Source organism: Nyctereutes procyonoides, unplaced genomic scaffold (assembly GCF_905146905.1).
Source record: "Nyctereutes procyonoides isolate TBG_1078 unplaced genomic scaffold, NYPRO_anot_genome, whole genome shotgun sequence".
NCBI classification, from domain to species: domain Eukaryota; kingdom Metazoa; phylum Chordata; class Mammalia; order Carnivora; family Canidae; genus Nyctereutes; species Nyctereutes procyonoides.
In genome coordinates, this window is record NW_026575135.1 from 61333809 (window position 1) to 61356825 (window position 23017).

General features: G+C 43.0%; 1 protein-coding gene across 1 annotated transcript in view; it reads right to left on the reverse strand.

The window, feature by feature from the left end:
* Positions 1-3115: 3115 nt before the first annotated feature.
* Positions 3116-23017, reverse strand: part of PRDM6 (PR/SET domain 6) — a 100014-nt gene continuing 80112 nt past the window's right edge. Inside the window, exons 6-8 of the mRNA XM_055302235.1 lie at positions 18904-19246; positions 10277-10453; positions 3116-3321 (exon numbers count right to left, since the gene is read on the reverse strand). Of these exons, the coding sequence (XP_055158210.1) occupies positions 3207-3321; positions 10277-10453; positions 18904-19246 (635 nt within the window). The 3' untranslated portion in view covers positions 3116-3206. The remainder of the gene's footprint in view (positions 3322-10276; positions 10454-18903; positions 19247-23017) is intronic.

Here is a 23017-nt window from a genome sequence, read left to right on the forward strand (position 1 = left end):
CTGTCTTATGGACAGCCAGCCAGCCTATGCCAGTCTGCTAGAAATAGGTAATGGCTCAGCAACGTGACCAGAAGGCGTGCCCCCAGTTTTCTATTTGTTAAAGAGAAAATATTTCAGACCAAGTTTGGTAGAAAATACATGCCAAAAGCTTCCCTTACTAATTAGAGGGGAAGCTGAACTTAAGCAGAGAAGAAAGCGAGAAGAACTTTCTGGTTTAGAAAGGCTACCACCAAAAAAGAAAAAAAAAAAAAAAGAAAAGAAAGGCTACCACCATACTAAGTGGAACTTGGGGGTCAGCTGGCAAAACCATGAAGAGTGACACAGAACACTGTTATGGAAACTTCTCGGGACACCTGAGTGGCTCAGTGGTTGCACGTCTGCCTTCGGCCCAGGGTGTGATCCTGGAGTCCCGGGATCAAGTCCCACATCAGGCTCCCTGCATGGAGCCTGCTTCTCCCTCTGCCTGTGTCTCTGCCTCTCTCTTTCTCTCTCTCTCTCTCATGAATAAATAAATAAAATCTTTTTTTTTTTTAAAGAAAGAAACTTCCCAAGGCAGACATCAAGGGAGGAGTGAAGTCCTCTCATTCTTGCATGTGGAGCTCCCGGGAACAGAGAGTGCACTCACATCTAATACTGAAATGTGGCCAATGGCAGAACTGATCCTTCTCACTGAAGAAAGCGTAGGAACATACAGGTGAGTCCCTTACTATCATGTTCAAAATGTACAAGCAAATGGTTCAGCCTTAATAAATGAAACCACCTGCTCCTCTGTACGGCCAACCTGCTATTTTCTTACAGGTTTCCAGTTCATATGGCTCCATGTTCTTTCCACCCCTCCCAATGGCACACATTTTTGGCACAAGTCTCTACCATTTAAGAAAAGGAACTATAAAATGGAAGACATTCCTATCTACTACATGGAATATTTTCAATCAGCAGGAGTTACAGAGGAGCACAGAATGCTTATGAGTTCTGTAACCAAGAGCCCAAAAAGAATGGAGGCAGGGAACATTCTAGGTTATGTTGGACTTCGGGGGGTCAGGACTGTTCAAATTCCTCTTTGGAGCTCACAATCTTAGAGATTATTTTGAAATATAAACATATTGTGAAAAAAGATAAACAACAAGTCCAAAATGGAGTCACTTGCCCCCTACAAGAGACAACCAAGACTTTAACTACAGTTTCAAACTGTTCCATGAACATAACCTTTTAAGAGTCAATCTGGAATTTCCTGACTGGCACTAGGGAGGTAACCCCTGCATGATAAAAATCCTGCCAGTTCCCTGCCCCCCATAAAAAAGATGATGTCCTGGCCTAAAAGAAGCCTTCCTTTTCTTTTGCTGACACCTTCCTTGCTCCACTCTCTTTCCTATGAAAACCTCCTACTTAATCCAACTCTGGGGAGCATCTCTCTGCTTGCCAGATAGGATGTGGCCCAACCCATGAATCCTTTAATAAAACCAATCAGATCTACAAATTTACTTGATTCAGTTTTTTTTTTAACAGCATATATATAAATGAATTACAAACACAATTAATGAGGCCCCGTTTTACCTCACCTGAAATGTAGCAGTTGGGAGCTCAGGGACAGGAAAGCAAAATTATAAAGGGAAGGAAGAATTTTTCTGAGAGCCAAGGCCATGAGGACCAACTCAAGTGAACCACCAAGTACCCCTGCTTCCAGTAGCCAGTCCTGTGTCTTGTCTATGTGTTAAGGGAAGGCCATGGGAGGGCTGAAAGACTAGGAGTTCCTTTAAAGGAACTGTGTTATGCTATCAGGTGATCAAGACATCTACAAGGTAGACCGGGTCCCTGCCATGATGCTGGCAGCTAATGGACAAGAGCACAGAAGCCACCAGTTCCTCCTGGGTCACGGATCATTTTATGGGACGCGACCGGCACCGCTGTTGAACTGCTAGCAGGCTAGCTGACGTTCACCTGCTCTCCTTGCACTCAATCAAAGAACACTGAAATCAGGGATTCCATCCTTCCTCTTTCAGTAGATTGGTGATGAAAGAAGAGCCCTGTCAAGGGCCAGAGGACAGGAAAAAGTAAGTCCAATTGATACAAGGGAGTGATTTCTTGCCCAGTCTGTTCTATTATCGTCCCCTCCGGGGCTCCTCCTCTCACACTGTTTCCTGGTCTGGGCTACTGTCACTTATTCCTGCAGAAATGCTCCCCTGACACTCAGGGGAAGGCAAAGGGGTGTCCTGGGCTTCACCTACAGGAGGACAGAAGAGCAAAGGGCCAGAACCAGGGCGCTGGCAGTGGGGCAGGGCACCCTTTCTGCTCGCATATTCAACACCTCCAGGGACACAACGAAAAAATTCCTTGAAGCCTCATACCTTCTATGTCACCTTCATACCGAAGAACTTTATTTTTTGTTTTTGTTTTTTTAAGCTAAAATGTTACTGAAAACAAAATCTTCTCAACTAGCCACTTTGGAACAATATACTGCATTATGAAGCTCTGTACATTTTCACTGTTTTTGAGATGTTGAGAGGCCAAAGTGAGGTCCCTGTCTTCTCTTCCTTGAATTTTGAAACTGAACCTCGTTTCCTGCCTCTTCCAGGCTCTTCTGCATCAAGACCAGGGTGGTGGATGGAAGAAGTGACGTAGAAAGTGCATAGGAAAACGCAGAAACAGACCCGCCTCAGGGTCCTCGAGGGATGTTGACCCAGCCGGAGGCTCTGGCTTCTGGTCCTGTGGTCCTGGTGGGGCAGCCGTGACAGGCCACACGCACCCAAGTGGCAGGGAGTGGGGTGGAGGTGGGGGTGGTCTGTACAATGGGTATCCTTGAATCATGCTACTAAAAAAAGGTGCAACGAGAAAGAAGTCCCTGTGAGTTCTTAGTCACAAGTGTGGGCCGTAGAACCCACAGGATTCCTCCCTTTGGTATTAAATAACAGTTTAAAAAAGCTTTTTAGAAACAAAGCAAATACGCAGTGGGACGGGAAATGGGGCGCCGTCCCGGGTTCACTGTCCACCGAAACAAGTCTCATCCCTAGTCATAAATAAATAATCTCTCTCCTGGTCTGACTTCCACGCCAGGATCAATATCTCTGAACATCTTACTTATTTTATTACTGCTTTTGGTTTTCTGGGACTGATTGAAAGTTACTCAGAGGAAATCTTTGGTTTTGCTTAAGTGTCCATGACATTTAATCATGACTTTCCTTGCAGTTTAATTCCAACCAGTCAATCAGTTAATCCACTTCAATTGATTCTGGGCTCTCGGTTATTGGCTTGCACTCATTGGGCATCCGCTGGTGCCGGCTCAGCTGCGTGGCCTGCGTGAAGCTCCTCTCACACCTCTCGCACCTGGTGGAGGCAAGAGAGAAAATTGAGACCGGGGAGCAGGGCCTGCAGGGTGATGGGCTTCCTCTCATCCTGCCTAATGAGAACAGACACTCCAAAGTGGCTTCAGATTTTACCGGCTCAAGAGGTTTAATTGGTGGCTCCTTCCAAGGCCTGGATGCCTGGAATGGGACAAAGCCCGTCTGATGCGGAACAGAGGGATCTGTCAATAGGCAGGGGGAAGGTGATTTCTCCAGAGAGTCCTGTCCTGCTGCAGCTCTGATCACTGTCAGTTCAAATAGATAAAGAACAAAAAGAGATTTTTAGGAGTGAGCCATCAAAGCAGCAGCTTGTCTGCAGTTTCCTGCTCCGTAACCCCAAAGAGAAATTGATGACAAATAGAATTTCACCTGCTGCTAATTTAGAATTGAGCATTCTCCTCCCCTCAGCACAGCAGCCTAAGAGCCACCACCTCCGAATGTGGAATCTTCAGGAAGCAGTCCATCAGTCTGCGGGACTGGGGGGCGGTGTGGGTGGGTGCGGGAGGCTGCCTTTGTGCAAAAGTATGACAGCGTGGCCAAAACGCGGAGCCAAAGGAGTGTTTGCAGAGTGGGGTGGCAGACAGAAAAATTCACAGTTAACACATGTTTGGCTCTAGAAGTTCATCCCTTCTGGAAGGTACAGTAAAGAATGTACCTGCATGCCATAATTAAGGGTCAGTGTGTCTGATGAGGAGAAAACGGGCATCCTGCTTCAAGAACATCTTTTGTCTTTCACTTAAAAAAAAAAAAAAAACAAGGATTGTAACCTAGAGACCGTGAGCTCGACCCACTTCCCATGCAACACACTTACTAGCTCGATGGGGACTCAATCTACAAAAAAAAAAAAAAACTAACTCATGTACACACATGCACACATCCAATGGTGGCTTCTAGTTTTTCTGGGGTGGCTGTGATTCTGGTTGTCTACAATTATGCACACAGGCAAACTGTAGCAGCAAGTGGCACAGACGGTGACTTCCATGACACGATTCTGCATGTCTGGGTTGTGTGCAGCACTAGCCAAGCACGCACTAGGGCAGAGCGGCCACCATAGCCATCCCCTCAATGCCTTCTCCTCAATCCTTTGAAGGAAAAGATACTCAGGAGCGCTGCACAGACTTGTCTCTCTTTTAAATGATGCAACCTTTGGTCTCAGGTCTCTGTGCTACTGGGTTGTGCTAGAGCTCTCCAGACAAGTCCTCACTGCTCCATTGTGCACCACATCATCTGGTGGACAGTCCTCTCTTCTCTCTACTTTTTTAAAGTACATCACACAAAGTGCCTTGCCACAGAGATAATTACCTTAAAAAGACCAGAATGCATCCATCCACTTTGGGGGTTCTTGTGTATTTTTTTTTAATGTTGGGAGGCTGGGGACTTGACTACCATGCTTGGATTTTTCAGAGCGCCTGTGCCAGCTGAATGTGTCAGGGTGAAGAAGTTGTGTTTCTTTGATTGTCTTCCTGGGAATATTTTTAGCAGCCTGTTTTACTGTTAAAAACTGCACTGTGATCTTGACAAATGTATAATGTCAGCTTTAATGTATCAGACCTATCAGCTCAATGAAAATAACTCAGAAGTATTGATCAGCTAATGATTTTTGGTGTATTCATTAACGTCCACGGGCAGCTCATCCTCTCTCCAGAGCTCCTGAGGTGCTGATGACATGTTAGCGAACGGCTGATTGTTTATTAGAAAACTGATTAGTTACCAGATCGGTGTGTCAAAATATACTACCTTTCACTGCTGACAAACTTTCAAATTATTATATTCCTTTAAAAAAAAAAAACAAACCTCTGAAGCTTTAGAATCAATTTCAAAGAGAACTGTTGGAACAATTAGGAAGAAAGCCCTTTTACCCGTGTCACATTTCCACACTTCTCAAAATCTTGGGTATTAGAATATGAAAAATTCGTAGGTAGGAAGTTTCATCCTTCGCATAAGGCAAAGTGTATGTCTCTATGTGATCATTAAATATCCTGACGGGACAGAGATCTTCAGATCTCTGTTTCTCTCAAGCAGTGTGCCTAACTGGCTCACACTCCCAAAATAAGGAAATCCACCAAGTCTGGTCTGTCTGGACCCTCACCCAAATATCATCGCCAGTGCCATCTGCTCCAAGGGAGAATGGAACAAGTGCAGGTATGTGTATCTATGGGGGTTGCTTCCTTACCAAACAACGAGGCGAAGAGAGCTAGACAGAAAAAAATATCCTTTTAAATGAAGGAAGAGCCTCCATTTTATGCTCATTGCCTTTAATTTTGGAAAAATTTCCTTTATGAGTTATTTTTATAGCTCAATGAAACTCCTTAGAAAGACTCCAGGCAAATACCTGGGTTCTTGCAAGTCAGAGCTAGATTTCCTCTGGGTTGGCACTGAATGACCCCTGAGCTCCAACCCAGTCGAGTGACTGGGAACCTGTAACCCCGCACTTCATGCAGTGGCAAGCAGAATAAGAAGGAAAAAATGGAAGGGAGAAGAAATGGGTAGGAAATATCAGAAAGGGAGACAGAACATGAAGACTCCTAACTCTGGGAAACGAACTAGAGGTGGTGGAAGGGGAGGAAGGCGGGGGGTGGCGGTGAATGGGTGACGGGCACTGAGTGGGGCACTTGACGGGATGAGCACTGGGTGTTATTCTGTATGTTGGCAAATTGAACACCAATAAAAAATAAATTTATTATTTAAAAAAAAGAAGAAGAAAAAAAGGATGAGGGGAAGGAGCAGGAGCAAAGAAATGCTCTTGCATACAGTTCTTCCTCATCTTGGGGATGTCACAGCCTTGAAGGGTACGTCACAGGAATGCTGAGGTGTAAGTCACCCGAATACTCTGGTATAGAGAGAGCCCCCAACTTTATATGAGTAGGGGTAGCTTACTTAGATATGGTTTCCTTTTAGATTTGAAGTCATTCCTTACTTAATGTGATGGCTGGGTAAATTATAGGTACAGGGAGCCTAAAAATCACCTCCTGAAACTGAGAGGCCAAAATGATGTCAAGTTCCAATACAGAGAAAACCCGCATGAAGCTTTTTTTTTTTGTGCGTCTGCAGCCTGTCACCAAATACTTCTTGGATTGAACCCAGTTGCACAGGGTTTATGCATATGATGTGCTCGAGGCATATTTACTGATGTGCTGTTTTTCTTTGCTCTGTTGCCTAAATCTTGTTAAAATATTAGATGCTTTTTGGAATATCCTGGTTTTTTTTTTTTTAAATAGTGAGCCAATCTGTCTTGACTTAAGGCAAAAACATACTGATGAGTATTTTCCCCTGCTTCTAACAAACATGAAGAGAAGAGCCTCTCCTATGGGAAGACCTGGTCTTCCCATGTTCCAAAGCTGGGCATCAAGCAGTTCACATGGACCCATCAGAGCAGAGCAGCCCTAGCCCCTTGAAATCTTCAGAGATTATATTGAGGAAGAGAAGCAGAAAGGAGTCCTCGCTATAAAGAGTAAGTTTTATATGCCAATTAATTGCCTTCCTTCCTTCCCTCCTTCTTTCTGTCCTCTTTTCAGTAAAGAGCTGGCAATTGCTACTAAATGAAATGATGTCTTGCTTTTGTTCCTTCCTGTCCATGACTTCCAGTCTCACCGTACAAACTGAAAGCCAAGGCCTTCCTTATGCCCCTTTGGTAGGAATTTTTCCTATGTGCTTACTTTGGAAGTTCTAACTTTACAGTTAAGTTGTCTGCCCACAGGCCCATGATCTACCTGCTTCATGGGGGTGGAGTATTCCTGTGGGACCGCAGCCAATCAGATTGTGAGGCAAAGCCTGGACTGAGACTCTGATCTCTTAATGTCGGATCTTCTCCAGCCTTCTCTGGATGGCAATAATCTTGATCTGCCTACACCTACATCCCATCTTAAGATTTTAGATGTTGGCAAGGGCCCTCCCCAATCATGGCAGGCCCCTAAGAATTCTGTGAAAGCCTGCTGGGCCCTGGGTGGGTGGGACAATTTGGGGGCTGAGCCATTTGGGGCATCTCTGTGGAAGTTGCCTGAGGCATACAGTTTAGCATTCCACATTTTTATGAGGTCTTTTCCTTTCTTTGTAACATTGTTTAAGCCAATGCCCATTAGTTGGGGTAGTAAAATTAACTGTTGCGGTGAAATCTGTTTTATTGACTAATCTGCAACAAAAGTTTTTTGAATGTTTGTTTTATGAGCTTGTAAAAGGGTATCTTCATAATATTTACAAATGTCCGTGGGATGGAGATCTGTGAGCTATGGTGAGAAGCTTCCCAAAACTCCCTTGGGATAGTTCAATCCTGAAGGATCAGATTGCATACACTGAAGGATTTAGCTTTCCATGTCCTAGAAGATGTTTAACTCTTACACTATTAAAATGGGTGTACACTCAGTTCTCCCCTGGGAATATATATTTGATAAACCAAAAGAAAAAAAAAATCAAACAACCCTACCCTACCCTACATACAGCATGTAGCTATCCAAATAACAGTAGAAGTAGAACGAACCAAAGGGTGTACGCAGCCTCTAATTTAACCAACTCTTGGTTTTCCTTAATTCATTTTCTAGATGAAATTAGGTGATGGTCACAAAAACACATTTTATGAAAGGAAGAAGATGCAACTATTAAAACCCCTCAGATATTAATCTGTTGAATTAAAAGTAAGTTAAAACGGCAACTCTATTGGAAACATGACAAAAATAGGATGTTAGAGAAAAAAAATTGAGTGGAGTCAAAGAGGTTACACATAAGTAACACCTTAACATTAATAGAAATCTATTTCCCATTTTGACCCTGGAACCTCTTCAATTAATTACTAAAATCTATTTACACAGCAACAAGATAAAAATCAATCTGATTCCTGGCACTGTGTCTGTCGGGCTGCCCTCTCTAATGTAAGGGGGCCAGAAGGATCGTCAATCGTCCTGCATCTTTGCTTTTGAAAAGCTCTTTTGCTCAAAGGCATGGGACTTGGGCCACTGTCCTCTTCCACTTCCAGAGCAGTGATGAAGTAGAATCTGTGAACCCCCTGAGAGTCAGGCCTGAGGGTGATGACAAAGTCTACTGTGCAGGATGTAAACACCTGTAATAGCAACTCCAGTACCTGTGCTAACCACTGGCCCTTAAGGCAAATTAGAAAAAAGTGGCCCATTTGGGCTATCACAGCTCCAGAGGGTCCAGCTTGGCTGGTGTAGCACAGGCTCTATTTTAGACCTCTTCCTGTCCATTTGGCCAGATGCTTTTTGTGCCGTGAACAAGCTGTACCCATGTACACGGACAAAAATTAAAACTCCTTTTACTATTAACATCATAGATTAAACCATGATGAAACTAGTTAAGGATAATGAACAAAGGTAACTAATTCTTGGGGTGGTAAGTGAAGTTGACAACCTTTTATGAGTTCCTCCCTCTGATGGCAGACACCGAGGCAGGCAGGGCCCAGGCCCGAGGACTGTTACCCTGAGACAAACCTAGCCTCAGGTCGAGCACCAGGGCAACAATGTACCATGCCACTAGGTCCAAGAGGAAAACCATGGGTAGTAAGACTCTACAAAGACTCACAGGCTGAGACTGAGCAAGGAGATTCATCTCCTACTACCTGAAGTCACCTCCCTTCTTGCTTGATCTTGTCCTAAAGAAAATAAATAGGCTACACATCTACGTGTAGAATCAAAAATTCAAATCTTTGAATTTTCCTTCTGAACCAGGGAACACCAAATAGTAAATGAGTAAAGAGATATGCAGAGGGGTGAAGAGAAAAGAGTCCATTACACAGACAGTGGAAGTTGCTTTGAGACAACCGATCATGTCACATGTACTGGTTCATGCTCCCCAAGTCTTTCCACATGTGGCTTGGGCTGCCAGAAATGCCTCTTTCCTTTGTATGTCTGGAAAACTCCTAGTCATCCTTCAAAACACATCTTGAACATCACGTCTCCCAGACAGAACAGATGACTTCATTTCTGTGCTACCTTGCAGCTCTGTATGTATATGTCTTACTGTTCTTCACTTTTATACTTTATATCCTATGTTGTAACACTAGTTTATTAACTGGGCTTCCCTATAAACTATGTGGTCTTCAAAGACTGGGGGAGCAAGGTCTCATTCACCTTTGTATCTTTTGCACCTTGCTGGGTACCCAGTACAAAAGGAGATGCTCAGTAAGTATCTGCTGAATGGATGACACACACATGAATAAATGAATGAGTGAAGAACAGGCCACCTTGCATGAATCAGATGTCCACTGTTTTCATGACTGTATATCTAGAAAGAATCTCCCATTCAGGTGCCCTTACTTTGCCAAAGTCCTTGGAGTCCAGTCCTATCTCTTTCCACATTCCCTGGTCCCTCAAGAATTGGGAAGTGCCCTCTATGTGGGTGTGTTTCATTTTGTTTTGGGTCACAACATAGTAATTCTGAGATCAGAAGGTCACACCAGAAAAGCCACAAATTGGCTGCTATCACAGATTTAAACCACTTTAACAGTAGGAAAGAGGAGGAAAGAGTCCACCAGAATCCTACAACATTCAAGTTTCCCAAGGGATGACTATTTATATGTCCTAAACGTGGGGGTCACCTCACTGATGGTCATGGGCTTGCTGGTGGCCAAAAGGTGGCACCTGGTAGGGGCTCCCAGCTTAAGTTCTAGAAGCACGGATTCTCAGGAACTAGAAAGAATCTTAAAATGACTTACTCCTACTTGTTGATGTCACTGATGAGAAAACAGATCCAGAAAGATCGTTCTGTGTCCATGGCTGCACAGCTTCAGCCAGGATCAGTATATAGGTTTCTTGACTTTGCTTCCTAAATGCCCACCACTAACCAGGTAGGTTCTCTTGTAGCCTGGACGCTGAGCTCCCAAGCAGCCGTCTCCACCCCCTGGCTGAACCGAGCAGCACTGTGCCGGCTCATCTGGTAGCTCTCAGAAAAGGCTGAGAGGAAACGAGGTTCGGGGGTCAGGCTCTACTTACTTGAAGGGTTTTTCTCCAGTGTGGGTTCGGATGTGGTTGTTGAGGGTGGTGGCCCCCGCGAAGGCGCGACCACAGTAGCCACACTTGAAAGGCCGATCACTGGAGTGAGTGACCACGTGGTTCCGCAGCTCAGATGGTTGTGAAAACGACTGGGAGCAGTGACCACACTGATAAGGTCTGAAACAAATAAAGAGACTGCCTGGTCATTCCTGGCCTGTGTCCATCAAGGCAAATCAGCATCACGAGGCAAGGGCGAGAACTTTCTGGTGATACTTTCTCAGTTTTGCAAACCGCACTCGGGCTCTGGCTGTTGGGTACCCGAGGACCCCGTGCTTGTTGCCACGGGAACACAATTCACAGAGCTTCCGAGGCACATTAGTTCCCAGACGAGTATTCCTTTCTGGCATTAACCCTGCCATTTCAAGAGCCCTTACTTTCCCGGTTTTACCCCCACCCGAGGCAGATGTTAGCAGGCTTCTGGGAGCCCTGGCTAAGCAGAAGGTTACAAGAGGAGATACATAACTATTGCTCCTGATTCCGTGGCACTTTAAACTTTTCAAAGCGCTTCATCTGTTACCCACTTTCACCTTCATGCTAATCCTCCTGGGTATGGAAAAAGCATCTGTTACTATCTCTGCCAGTTCAGAAAACTGAGGATAAATGGTCCTCATTGGTAACAAGTTGGAAAAGAGTTCTTAAGGCCAAGGTCACTGTAGGGGGTGTGGACGTTACCTTGAGGCAAACTATGCAGAGAAGTCAGCAAGCGGCATGCGGGTTTTAAGATATGCTCACTTGCCTTGGGGTCTGCAAGCACGACCTCAACTGGGGGTCATCTGAGAGTGTGTGGACTGACACAGGTGAGTACCCAGATCTGTCTCTTTATAAAAGCAATCCTGACTTGCGCTTACTCTTCAAACACACACACACACACACACACACATACATCTATCCACTGGGTCTTTTTCCTTAAACTTCAGCTCCCCAGTTTAATTTGGTGGCAAGCAATGATTTATAGCAGCACAGAAATGACGGGATGTCACTATGTTCACAGAAGGGATGATGGTGATGTGAGAGCAAATGGAAGGAAGTTGTGACAAATACCTGATAATTAGCAAGATTATCAGAGAACATTCTTTCCAGCTCATGAGAAGGAAATCAATTTGGGGTTTTCATAAAATAGATTAAAATTCTGTTCTTCTCCACCGAAGTTCTGCTGCTGACTTAAGCAGAATCCGGTGAGTGATAGAAAACCTGGAGTTTTCCCCCCATTAGAAGCTACTTCACATCATTTTTTGACAGCGCTCTAATTTGTTTATCAAAATTTTTGTTAAGAAAATTAATAATGTGTCACGAGGGAATGAGCAGTGCTCATAAAGCCCTTGGTTTGTGGCCTGGACGTTTCTGACTACACTGAGAAAGCCAATGGCAGAGGGAGACTTAATTGCTCTGCCTCCCACAAATGCATAAGCATCAAAGACCAGAAACCAAAACGAAGGGCTAGAAGACGATGGTGAGCGAGCCTGTACAACGATTCAATTAAGTGCAAAATAAAGTGTACCCTCTCATTTGTCAAGCGAAGTGCTTAATTGTGGCTACTTGCCTCACTGAACACAAATACTATTATTTTACTAGGCTTCAGCACACTGAGCTCTGATCGTAGAATTTTTTAGCTTGATTAATAGTCCAGGATTGGTCAATAACTCAATACTATACAATTTTAATTACTTACATTTAGAAATCTATTTAACTGCTCTCAAACAAGTTTCAAAAAATATATATAAGCGTCCTTGGTAAGGAGTTTATCAATCTTGATAAATTACACGTGCATGTGATTGCAATGATTAAATAATGCCTTGAAAGCCATTAAAATTGTACGTAAATGCAAATGTCCTCCTGCCAAGTCTGTTTTTTTTTTTTTTTTTGTAGTAACCGTTAACCTTAGTGTTCCTCAAGAACAAATCCTCTCAGGAGTGAGCTTTGTAAAATGTTATGGAAGATAATAAACAAAATAATTTATTAATATATGCTATATTCCCTGACAATTGATTTTTCTAATGCTGAAGGGACCATTAAAAGTTATTAGCCTCTGGTTATCTATTTTTAATAGCTATCACAATAAACAATAAGCCACTAAATAAAGCCAATTAATCTTTTCTTTTTTTCTAACTCTGCTGTCAAAAGTTGGGGTGATTTATTTTCTACAATCAGAAGTCAATCCAGTCTTTTGATGTTCATAGTCTCGGTGGCAAAGATTTGCACACAGAAGAGCAGAAATAAATAGAGAGGCTTAACTTGAACTCTCATATCCAGGTAATTCTGAGGAAAGGCAAATAGGATCCTCACACATCCCCTTTGCTAGGTATCCAGTGACCTAAGGCGCAGGTTTAAAAACTTGGTGGAATTTAGCGTGACTGAATGGAAGGGTCTAGACTAAAGGGAAGATAGCAAAGAAGAGTCTTGCTTCAGCCACTAGCATTAGGTGGCTGTGGGACTTGGACAAATCAACTTGACTTCCTGATTATTGTCTTACTTCTCTAAGAGGGATAGACTGAACTAGCTGTTCTCTGGCATCCCATCATGCTCTGTTCCTGCTTCCAGATAATCAATGCTGGAGGATCTGTCCAAGATGCGGCCCCATGAGACACAGCAACAACAATCTGACCTCCATCTTCTATTTTGTGTACCAGCCAGTTCCCTGGACACAGTCTTTTATGGTGTGTGTGTGTGTGTGTGTGCACGCGCGCTCATGCTACTTAGAACATGAACGATTTAAACTTACTTAGTATACAGTTGAGAATCAAGGCAACAAGAAAATTTGGCACCAAAATGTAGACTCAAACCTTACTTTAACTGCTCTCAAGAAACAAACTGATATTCTTTCATTCTTAGGTACCTCGAAGGATAAGATTTTACACCACACGGTTACATTCATCTTTGCAGAAGCTCACTTTATGAAGAATTCTAAACTGAAGTGTGTACTCCAGCTGCCACTATAATAACAGTTTGTCTCTCAGCCTAGAAATTTATAGAAAGTCAGCCTTGAGAAAGTACAGAAGTCATACAGCAAGTGGACAGAGTCCTTCTTTCCCTGGATTTTCACTATTTCCTAAAAAATGAATAAAAGGAAATGATCCAAAAGGAATGTTAACGCCGACCGCATTATTGGGTTTCACCTAAGGACAAAGGCATACATTCAAGGCAAAAGAAAATCTCCAAGCCCGAGGGTAGGGCTTAGAAAACACTTATCACCACTATGGAATCTTCCTTGGAACAAGTGGCCACAGGAGTTAAGGGCTTTGAAGGCATGGAATTTGTTGCCATCGCTAGGCTTTGTATTCTGATGACTAACATTCTCATTCACTTGTCAGGGTCTGTCCAAAAGGTAAGGCTTACTTTACTAAACTTGTAGATACAATCAGTTTCCACTCCAAAGTTCTTCCTCCCTTCCCTCCGATGTGTCCTACCAGCAGAAGCTCGGAAGAGTTGACATCAGCAGGCTCTGTGCTTAGATCCTCTCTTTCCAGATTCCCAGCTAAATTGGAACCTCCTTTCTAGAGCACTCTGATTCCCACATTTCCATTATTTGCCAAACAAACGCAACCAGCATTCCTCACCAGGGGACATCTCCAAACCAGAGAAACTTCTTGCTCTTTTACTACTCGAGGCATCTATAGCACTGTTGTCGATGCTGGAGACGTTCTTTATCCATCCTATCCAATAAGGAAGCCAGGAGCCACACAGCTCATGTTTAGCTCTTGAAATGTGGTTATTAGGGTGGCTGAGAAAGGGGTGTGCTATTTTACTTAATTTTGCTTTAAATGCACCTAGCCTCAAAAAAAAAAAAAAAAAAAAAAAAAGGTACCTAGCCTGTGTGTGACTAGTTCCAACACAGATATGTCAAGGCTTCATGAAAAATGAGAAGGGAGAAGGTGCCCCGTACTCAGTAAAAACAAAAACAAAAACAAACAAAAAACAAAAAACAACTGAAAAACAGACAAAGGCCTAGGTCGAGTCAGTTAACATCTATTGCTGTTGGTACATTTTTAAGCAGAGAGAGAGGCGAGAGTTTCGTACACCCCCTGGCACTCTGTAACTGGCAGTAAGTAGCGCTGCCAAAGATTACTCGCCGGCGCAATGTGCAATTCATTTACTTTGAGTCTGTAATTGGTTTGGTGTACACAGAGAAAAAGGATGAAACATTTAACAAAATTAAGTGTGCTTTGGTTTAAAATATTAATCCTTTGATTTTTCTTTCATGGCAACGAAAGCCTCCGGGACAAAAGTTGATCGGCAGGGTCCACGTTCTCTCCTTGCCCCGCGTCAAGTCCTCCCACGTGCAAACCTTCCAAGACTTCAAAGGGAGCTCTACTTAGGTCACGGCCGGGGCTGGGTGGAGTGAGAAAAGAATGCAGCTCTATGGAAGGAGGAAAGATTTCAGGAAAGTGGCAAAAGCGCAGAGCCAAAGGACCTGGAGAACATGGAGCCCTAGAAAGAAGAGAAGTTTCACACTCGTGGGCGGGGTGGGAGGGAGGTGGCAGGGGGCGTCGGGGGGTGATGGTGGATGAGGATGGTGAAACACAAGAACACTGACACATTGCAAAGAAACTATTACGGGATGGATTATCTCCAGGCTCCTCCCACCAAACAGCACCTTCCAGGGTCACCTTGTCCCCTGATGCCACCACATCCGATCACAAACAATGATACTTAAAACAACACAAACATGAGCAGCTGACCAGGTACCCAGGAGGCTAACAGGCAAACATGTACCACGCAAAAATCAAACAGAAGGAAAGAAAAGGACACAACATAAAGATAAGCATTATAAAGACACTTTCTGCAGAAAATAAAAAGAACACATGTTCATCCAAGAAAATAATCCACCAAGAGTGAAGGCTTTGCTTACCCCTTTCTGGAGCCCCCCCAGTGGGATGGTTGAAAGTTTCTGCAGCAGAAAAACAGAAGAGAAGAGAAAAGGGATTTCTAACTCCTGGTTCAAGCAAAAGGGGTTTAAGCTGTCCTAGCCCAGGTCATAAGCTAACGCAAAACCCCACATGTCTATGAGGTCCCTAAAGAAAAATCTTGGTGGATCTAGATCCTAACATCTTCTTCCCTTTGAATTTAACTCAGGAAGAGAAAAAGTCAGTAGCTCGGGAAAAAGGAAGAAGAGAACTATGGGTTTGTTTAATATTAACAGAACAAAATAAGAAACAATAATTCTGGACCCTCATGGATGTGCTTTTACCTTTAGTGCTAATTTCTACCTGGCCAGGTCAACTGGAATTTCTTTCTGCATTGAGTATAAATAATGTAGTAATGAAAAATGGTAATGCTGGCAACCCTAGGTGTCCCCAGATCCTTTTCTTTTATATCAAAGCAGAGACCTTTTGATGGTCTCTCACATGGAAAAGCTCACGAATATAGTCTCTTTGATGAAGGTTCAAATGTCTTGGGTTTCATGGCCAAATACTCCATCCGTTGAGTGAAAAATCTTTTGGACCTCGGATTCAGAGGCCTGTTTCAAATTTGGATCTGTTTGAAACTCTAACCTGTTTACCTTCTGACTTTGTCTTCGGTGTCTCTCTTTTTTGCCTCTGGTTCTAGCAAGGTTTTCCTATCAAAATAAAAGCGTTTGAGTCTTGCAAATAGAGGGGAAATGGTGTCAAGACTGGCGGGTTCTAAGCTTGGTATAGGGCTGAATGGGTGCAAACTGCCAAAGACGAAAAGCCAGCTGATTTATGAAGTCAATAACTAAAGAAAATATGTACATTCTGCAGTTGTAATTCTCCATGTGGATAATAAGAGGCTTCAAGTTTCCTGACCATCAGAGAGAAATTTGATGCTCCAATATAGTTCTATACATTTCTCCTATTTAGCAAGTCACTTATGTGGTTAAGTATTATGGAGAGTATCTTTTACTTTCCAAACTTGCTGGCACAAAGACAGCATTCCAGGTTCTACAAGAGAAAAGACCTATTCCAGTCCTAGAGGCTAACAGCATATTAGGTATCTAGAGAGAAACAAGTGCATCAGAGTGAGTGGGTATCTTCCACTATTTGCCCCTTGCCTCCAATAATCAATCTGGAATATGATGGGGGTATTTCAAGTATCTCCTCCTCATTACTCAGAAACACTGTACTTTATTACTTTCCCTGTAAAGAGTCTAATTTTTTTGAAGTCATAAATTGTAAACTGAACTGATGCATGAAAGCTGGTGATCACCTCTCAAGAGGTCACCAACAAAGCACAGGGAAGGGAGAAGGAACCCACCTCTTGAGTAATCTGATCCCACTCTGGCTAGCTACCTAGGTAACCAGCACCCATCACTCTACCTTATCTGGGAAGGTCGGCCACACCACACCTGAGCATCTGAGTCAAATAAACCCATCAGGGCCTAACACAGGACGGAAATCTCATACCACTGGGATTTTTGCCAATAGTTCTAAATTAGCTTGGAATCAGCATTGACCCAACAGTCTCTCATAGGAATGTATTTTGTATATGTACATTTTGTCCATTTGTCAGATATTTTTTTGACAGTCTACATAGATGTTTTGCAAATCATGACACTATTATCTTATGGGACAGACTTTGTAGGGAATCAAACCATAACACACATATGGTTTTCTAAGTGTACCTGGGTCAGACAAAATAGTCTTAGTATCAATTTACCGTAACATATTCTCATTGCTTTATGTGATACTCAGCATGAAGTCATATCATACTCAAAGCTAAGCTTTGCGTTCCAGTATCCAGAAACTCCCAACCATCATGTCATTTTACTTCGCATGTTCAATTACTATGACAACAGTGCACCCATGCAAATAACAGATCCATACATCTGAATGCACAATTTAGAAAGTAATTTGATAATACAATTTAATAGATCTTTTATACTTAAACTACTAAAATGCATTGTAAACTTTGAATAGATAGAACTTGAAGCCCTATGTATACTTGCAAGAGAGGAATTTTCTAAGAAAACTCCTTCAGTGAGGAAAACATTTTAGAAACTTTTGTATCACCTCTAAACCCAAAAGTACTATGATGTTTGGAGGTATGATGATATTTTCACCAGACTTTACTTTTACTTTTCACTTTTCCTATGGAAAATAAAAGATTGTAAAGACCCACGTGCCATAACAGCCCTAATGCAACCATTTCAACACTAATTAATTACAACAATGCTTGATGCTAAGCAAGTGGTTTCTAGAAAGGCACAAATAAAAACATATGCACATATATATGTGTACATGTACACTAAAAGGGATTCTTTTTATTATTTTTTAAAAAAGATTTTATTTATTTATTCATGAGAGCCACACAGAGAGAGAAGCAGAGACACAGGCAGAGGGAGATGCAGGCTCCCCACAGGGAGCCAGACCTGGGACCCAATCCCAGGTCTCTAGGATAATGCCCCGGGCTGAAGGCAGCGCTAAACTGCTGAGCCACCTGGGCTGCCCTCTTTTTATTATTTTAGATGACTTCCACCCCCTCTTCAGCACACCTCCACTCTGTATCCCTGGCTGGGTTTTCTGCACGGCTGGGAGCAGACGGCTAGGTGTAGAATATAAGGCAAAGAGAGCTTCAGTGGCTTAAGTTAATCAGTAGCCAAATTAAGAAAATAATTCAGAAGACTTTTTTTCCCTAAGTGTCCTATCTTCCTTCCAAAAATCCTCTTCCACTTTTCCATTCAAAGTGCGTTTTCAAGGCTATTCTTAGATATTTTGGGTTTAATCAAATCTTCATAGGACATGAAAGAGAAAACACAATCCTTTCTTATTGAATTATTTTGATTTTTGTCTTTTGCGCTCCCAGCTATCAAGACTGTCGAATAAACCAGTTTTGATTCATAAATAATAGTTCCATTATATCTACTGTGCCACTCGTCAGAGTACCTGAAATTTTAATTCACTTGTTCAGCTAAATTTCATCCTCAGTTCATGGCCATAAAATTCTTTATTGACAAACTTTCAAACCAACTTTGACTCTGAGGTATCTAGTCAACATTTTTCTTCTGTGTGGATATTAGTTTATTGAATAAGTGGCATCTGTTTTCCTCCACATCACTAGCAGAGTAGGTATTTCCTTTTGACAGCTTTGCAGGATTTATGGCTTTGCATGCTCCGAAGAAAAATAGTACTAAGCAAAAAATTCCAATTCATTACCTCTTAGTACTTAATTAAGTTCATACCCACGGCACACTGGAGGTGAACCCTGAAATGCCCGTGACAGCAAGCAGAGCAGCCAGCTATATTATCTTAGGAAGACAGAGAGGATTCTGATTATCCTGACCTCATTTTTCCATCTATGATATTCAGAAATGTGTTGTCTACTTTGCTCTCCTTTGGACCTGGACAGAACCACCTGGAAGGCAAGAGCAGAGTCCTCCCTGCAACCACTGTCATTCCCGTTCCCATAGCCCGTCTCAACGATAAAGTGGAGCAGTGGCCCCACCATTAATCTCCGTCCTTCCAGGACACACACACCTCCCATCATAGGGCCTCCACTCCTCCCCCGCTGCCCTGAGGAGAGGTGTGGCTGGAGGAGGTACCCAGAGCCTGGTGGAAGGCAAGCAGTGGGTCTCACTAAGCAGACACGTGGGGAGCAGGGAGAGTCGGGGTTACCTGTCGGGGTTCTGGGTGCACACGTGCATCTGTAAGAGGATCCGCTGCGTGAAAGTCTTAAAGCACTGCCCGCATTTCCAGAGATGCCAGTCACTGAACTCCGAGTGGAGCTGGCTCGTGGAAGTCGGGCTCGCAAGGACTCGCTGGTTTTTCACGTTGATCTGGTTAAATCCCGATTCCATGGGCCCCGACTTATCCAGGAGAGAGAAGTTCCTGCTGCAGGGGGTCTGCGGGAAAACCACAGAGCGCTGCTGGGCTGCTGGGGACAGTTTGCTGCTCTTGCTGAAAGGCTGCAGGGCGTCCTGTCTGCACATGGCTTCCATGACCGTTGACGGGACATTTACTGGGAGAACAGTAATAGTATTAGGAGATCAGTTTTGTTAGCTTTTAAAATAAGCACAACAACACACACTTAAAAAATCCCATATATCAACAAGATTTAAAAAATTTTTCTGGACTCCAAATTAACATACTAATAGCCTATTTGACTTGAGAGGGAAAGCACGACAGCCATAAATTACTCTCACTCAACGCCTGTTTATTTAGCAAATACTATATGCTCAGGATCGTTCACACATTGTCTTTCCTCCCAGAGTTCACTTACGAGCTGAGACATAAGGACTCCATAACGAGGCTCCACACTATGCCCTAAGTTTAGAGGGAGCTCAGAAGGGAAAATTCGCAAAAGAACAGGAGAGAATGGGTGGCTAGTCACAGAGGCTAACCCCAAGCAATGTTGAGAAGGCAGAGATCCAAGCTCTCAGGGTTTCAGGCCCTCCACAGGACCTTGCCAGCCCAGGAAATTCCAGAAAAACTGACTAAAAGATGAAGGGAACAATGTGAAAGACACCTAGAGATGGAAGTCTGGCACCCTCTTGGTAGGATGGCGATGGAGACAGGCTGGCCAAGCAGGGCATGGGTTCTCAACACTGTGGGAATAAGGAGTGTAAGAGGGGGTAGGCCTCAGAGGCTCTTTAAAGTCCAAATAAGTAAAGAAAGGATGTCAGACCTAGGATATAGACACAGAGTGTCTCTGTACAGAAATAGCAAGGGAAAAAAAAGCAAGAAAATGGCAAGAGAAATGTGTGCAGGGTAGGTCTGAGTCAGGTGTGATTTGCAGGTGGGGTGCAGCCCCTTTGTGAGGGGCAAAAGAGTATATGGTGCTGGCAACTTGGGTTTTGGAATCAGGAAGACCAAGGTTCAAATCCTGATTCTACCTTTCATTAGCTTGGTGATCCTAGGCAAATCATAAAAAAATATATATATAGCTCAGTGCCTCAGTTTCTCCATCTGTAAAGTAAGGACAGGGGAGTAAGGATCTCCAAAGTAACAGCACCATGGCTAAGTGGTTGACATGGCCTCTGTCTTAATTCTACTGTTTATATGGGCTTGGGGACTGCTAGCAAGCACAGAAGTTGAAATCCACAATTTTGTCCTTGGTGAATTGTAAAACGGTCACCCTAAGAATTGAGTGAGTCAATGCATAGATAGTAAGTAGAAATGCCATGGTTACCACTCCATAAATGTTGAGTCCTAGGAGCACTGGCTTCATCTGTAAATCCCCTGTGATAACACATAAATGAACAAATGAAAGTATCCATCAGAGGGCCTCCTATCAACAAGGCAGCCATCACTCTTATTATAGAGAAGAGTCTAGAATGAAGGAAGATATGTTAAATGCAATGGTGGGGAAAGAACTAGAAGTAAGAAACATTTCCAAGGAAGGGAACCTAATATATGTGAAATAGTTTTCATTTTTAAAGTCATTATGGTGTTAACCTATCTCATGCACTCAGTGGTCAACCCACAGGCGTAGATTTAAAACTACCATTCTTGTTTTAGTAACTACTGTGTCAATAAAATGTATTTATTGGTTATTTCAGGGGTCAGAAGGACTAACAGTCACAGAGCAGGCAAGAGAAGAAAATTAGAGGCCCCCAAATTTGAAGAAGTTGATGGGAAAAAAGGCTGGTGATGAGAAGTAAATGATGGCCCTTGGCCACTGGTTCAAGTCCACACAGAAGGACACAAATGACCTGCGGGCTCTCATCCTTCCCTGCCACGGACCACCGCTAAGATGCCTATGCAGCATGCAAGCTCAACTACAAAGAGCAAATGATATTGGACCATGACCACCAGGAGGTTCTGTGCTTGAGTGGACAGGGAGATGCCATGAGTGGTGGAGACACAGAGGGAATGGTGTGTTGCCATTAGCGACTCCAACCCAGAGAGTTTTCTGCATAACCACAGCTATTACACAAATCTACCAAAAGGACCAGCTCTGTCCACAGGGCTCTGTCAGTGTGGCCCATCCTATCTTAGGATGGGAAAAGAAAGCAAGAGTCTTGCACACCTGGGAAGAGTTGAGCATACATTATACTCACAGGGAATCGGAATCTCTTGATAGGACCTGGACATCTGCACTCTTAGAAGCTCCCCCAAATGCCTCTCATGGACAATCAGGTTCCAGAATCACTGATCTAAGTCAATCCTCTCTTACTACAAATAAAAAAATCTGAAGTCCCAGAAGGTCCAATACTGGAACTTGCCCAGGGTCACACATGTGGTCAAGGACACAGCTGAGCTAGAAGCTTTAGCCTTTTAACTTCCAAGGCATTTTTTCTCTGGCCATATTCCTATCTCGTCACTGCTTACCAGCTGTACTTCAAAAATAAAAGGAAAATCGTATAGCTAATACCATATCTTATGTGTATAAACATATATAGCATATATATGCGATATATACATGTATATACCTATACACATTTATGTGCATATCTTTATTTTATACACAAATATTTACATGGAATTTCGACTTCTGAGGCAACAGTATATAATCCATATGAAATCTGTCACCACATTCTAGGCTTCCAAAAAAAAAAATCATCGCACACAGAATGCTACTCTTTTTAAATAAGAATCAAAAGATTAAGAGGAATGTTTTACCATGGTTTAGCACTTTTTTAGTGAGAAATAACAGCAGCATTGTCACGGATCAGGGCAGAATCCGTTTTGTGTAGCCTGTTTAGAACTAATCCAGAAGAAACAAAGCACAGGGAAACCCACACATTTTCAGGCAATGCTAGGCTCTTGTGGGGTGTGAAATCCCAGACTAATGGGAAGACACAGTGAAAAGACCATCGAATGGAGATGTCATCAACATGTCTGAGAGCAGGAGCACCAGCCAGAAGCTTCACTGTGGGAAGAGGACTGTAACACCTTTGGGGGAAATTAACGCAAAGGAGACTTTAAGGATAGATTATAAATTCTGACTTCTCACTTCTCCTGAAAAATAACCTAATACATTAATTTTCAAAAACTGTTTAAGGTCCCGTCACCTTTATATGAATCATGAGAATTGGTGGGCAAACGAATTTAACTTTAATGCTCAATGTCAACATGGTAATAAAGAAAAATTTATACCAGTTTGTAAAATAATCTGGGATATATGGGATCTGGGGTAGTAATAATATTAGGCAATAACAGTGCAGACAGTTGGATAAAATTATGCCCTGTCTCATTATTTCCTTCTCTCTGGGACACCTCAGAGCAAAGGTAATATGCTTTCAACACATAAGTAGCAACAATGACACTCTACTTTTGGTATGCTCCATTACTATAAGTGTGACTCAATTTAATCCCACTAAGTTAAATGAGCAGGCAATGGAGAGAGAAGAAAAAGTTAAGGATAGGAAGAAATAAGTATCACAAAAGCAACCATAATTGATTTCTACGCTGCCCTGCAGAGCTCCTGTGCACTTCCATAGGACCCTAAAGATGTACAAAGTATAGCTTTTTAAAGCAGGACTTATTGGACCCAGAACACTGTTCTTCCTAAATTGTAGCCTCACTGGCTACAATAATCGAAAGTATTAACAAAACACAGCAAATGATCAGAAAGGGGACAGCCCATACAGACAACTGCAAAAGGCCCAAAGATGACTGATGTGACCTAGAAGACGAAGTGGTTTCTACATGAAGACACAGGAGCTGGTAAAACCTCTTCCATCCACCAGACAAAGATGAAGGGGTAGAGGGCAAACTCTCAAAGCCATGGACTCATCAAATCCTGGAAAATTAAAACAGTGAGAGCGGCAAATGCAAAAGCCATAAA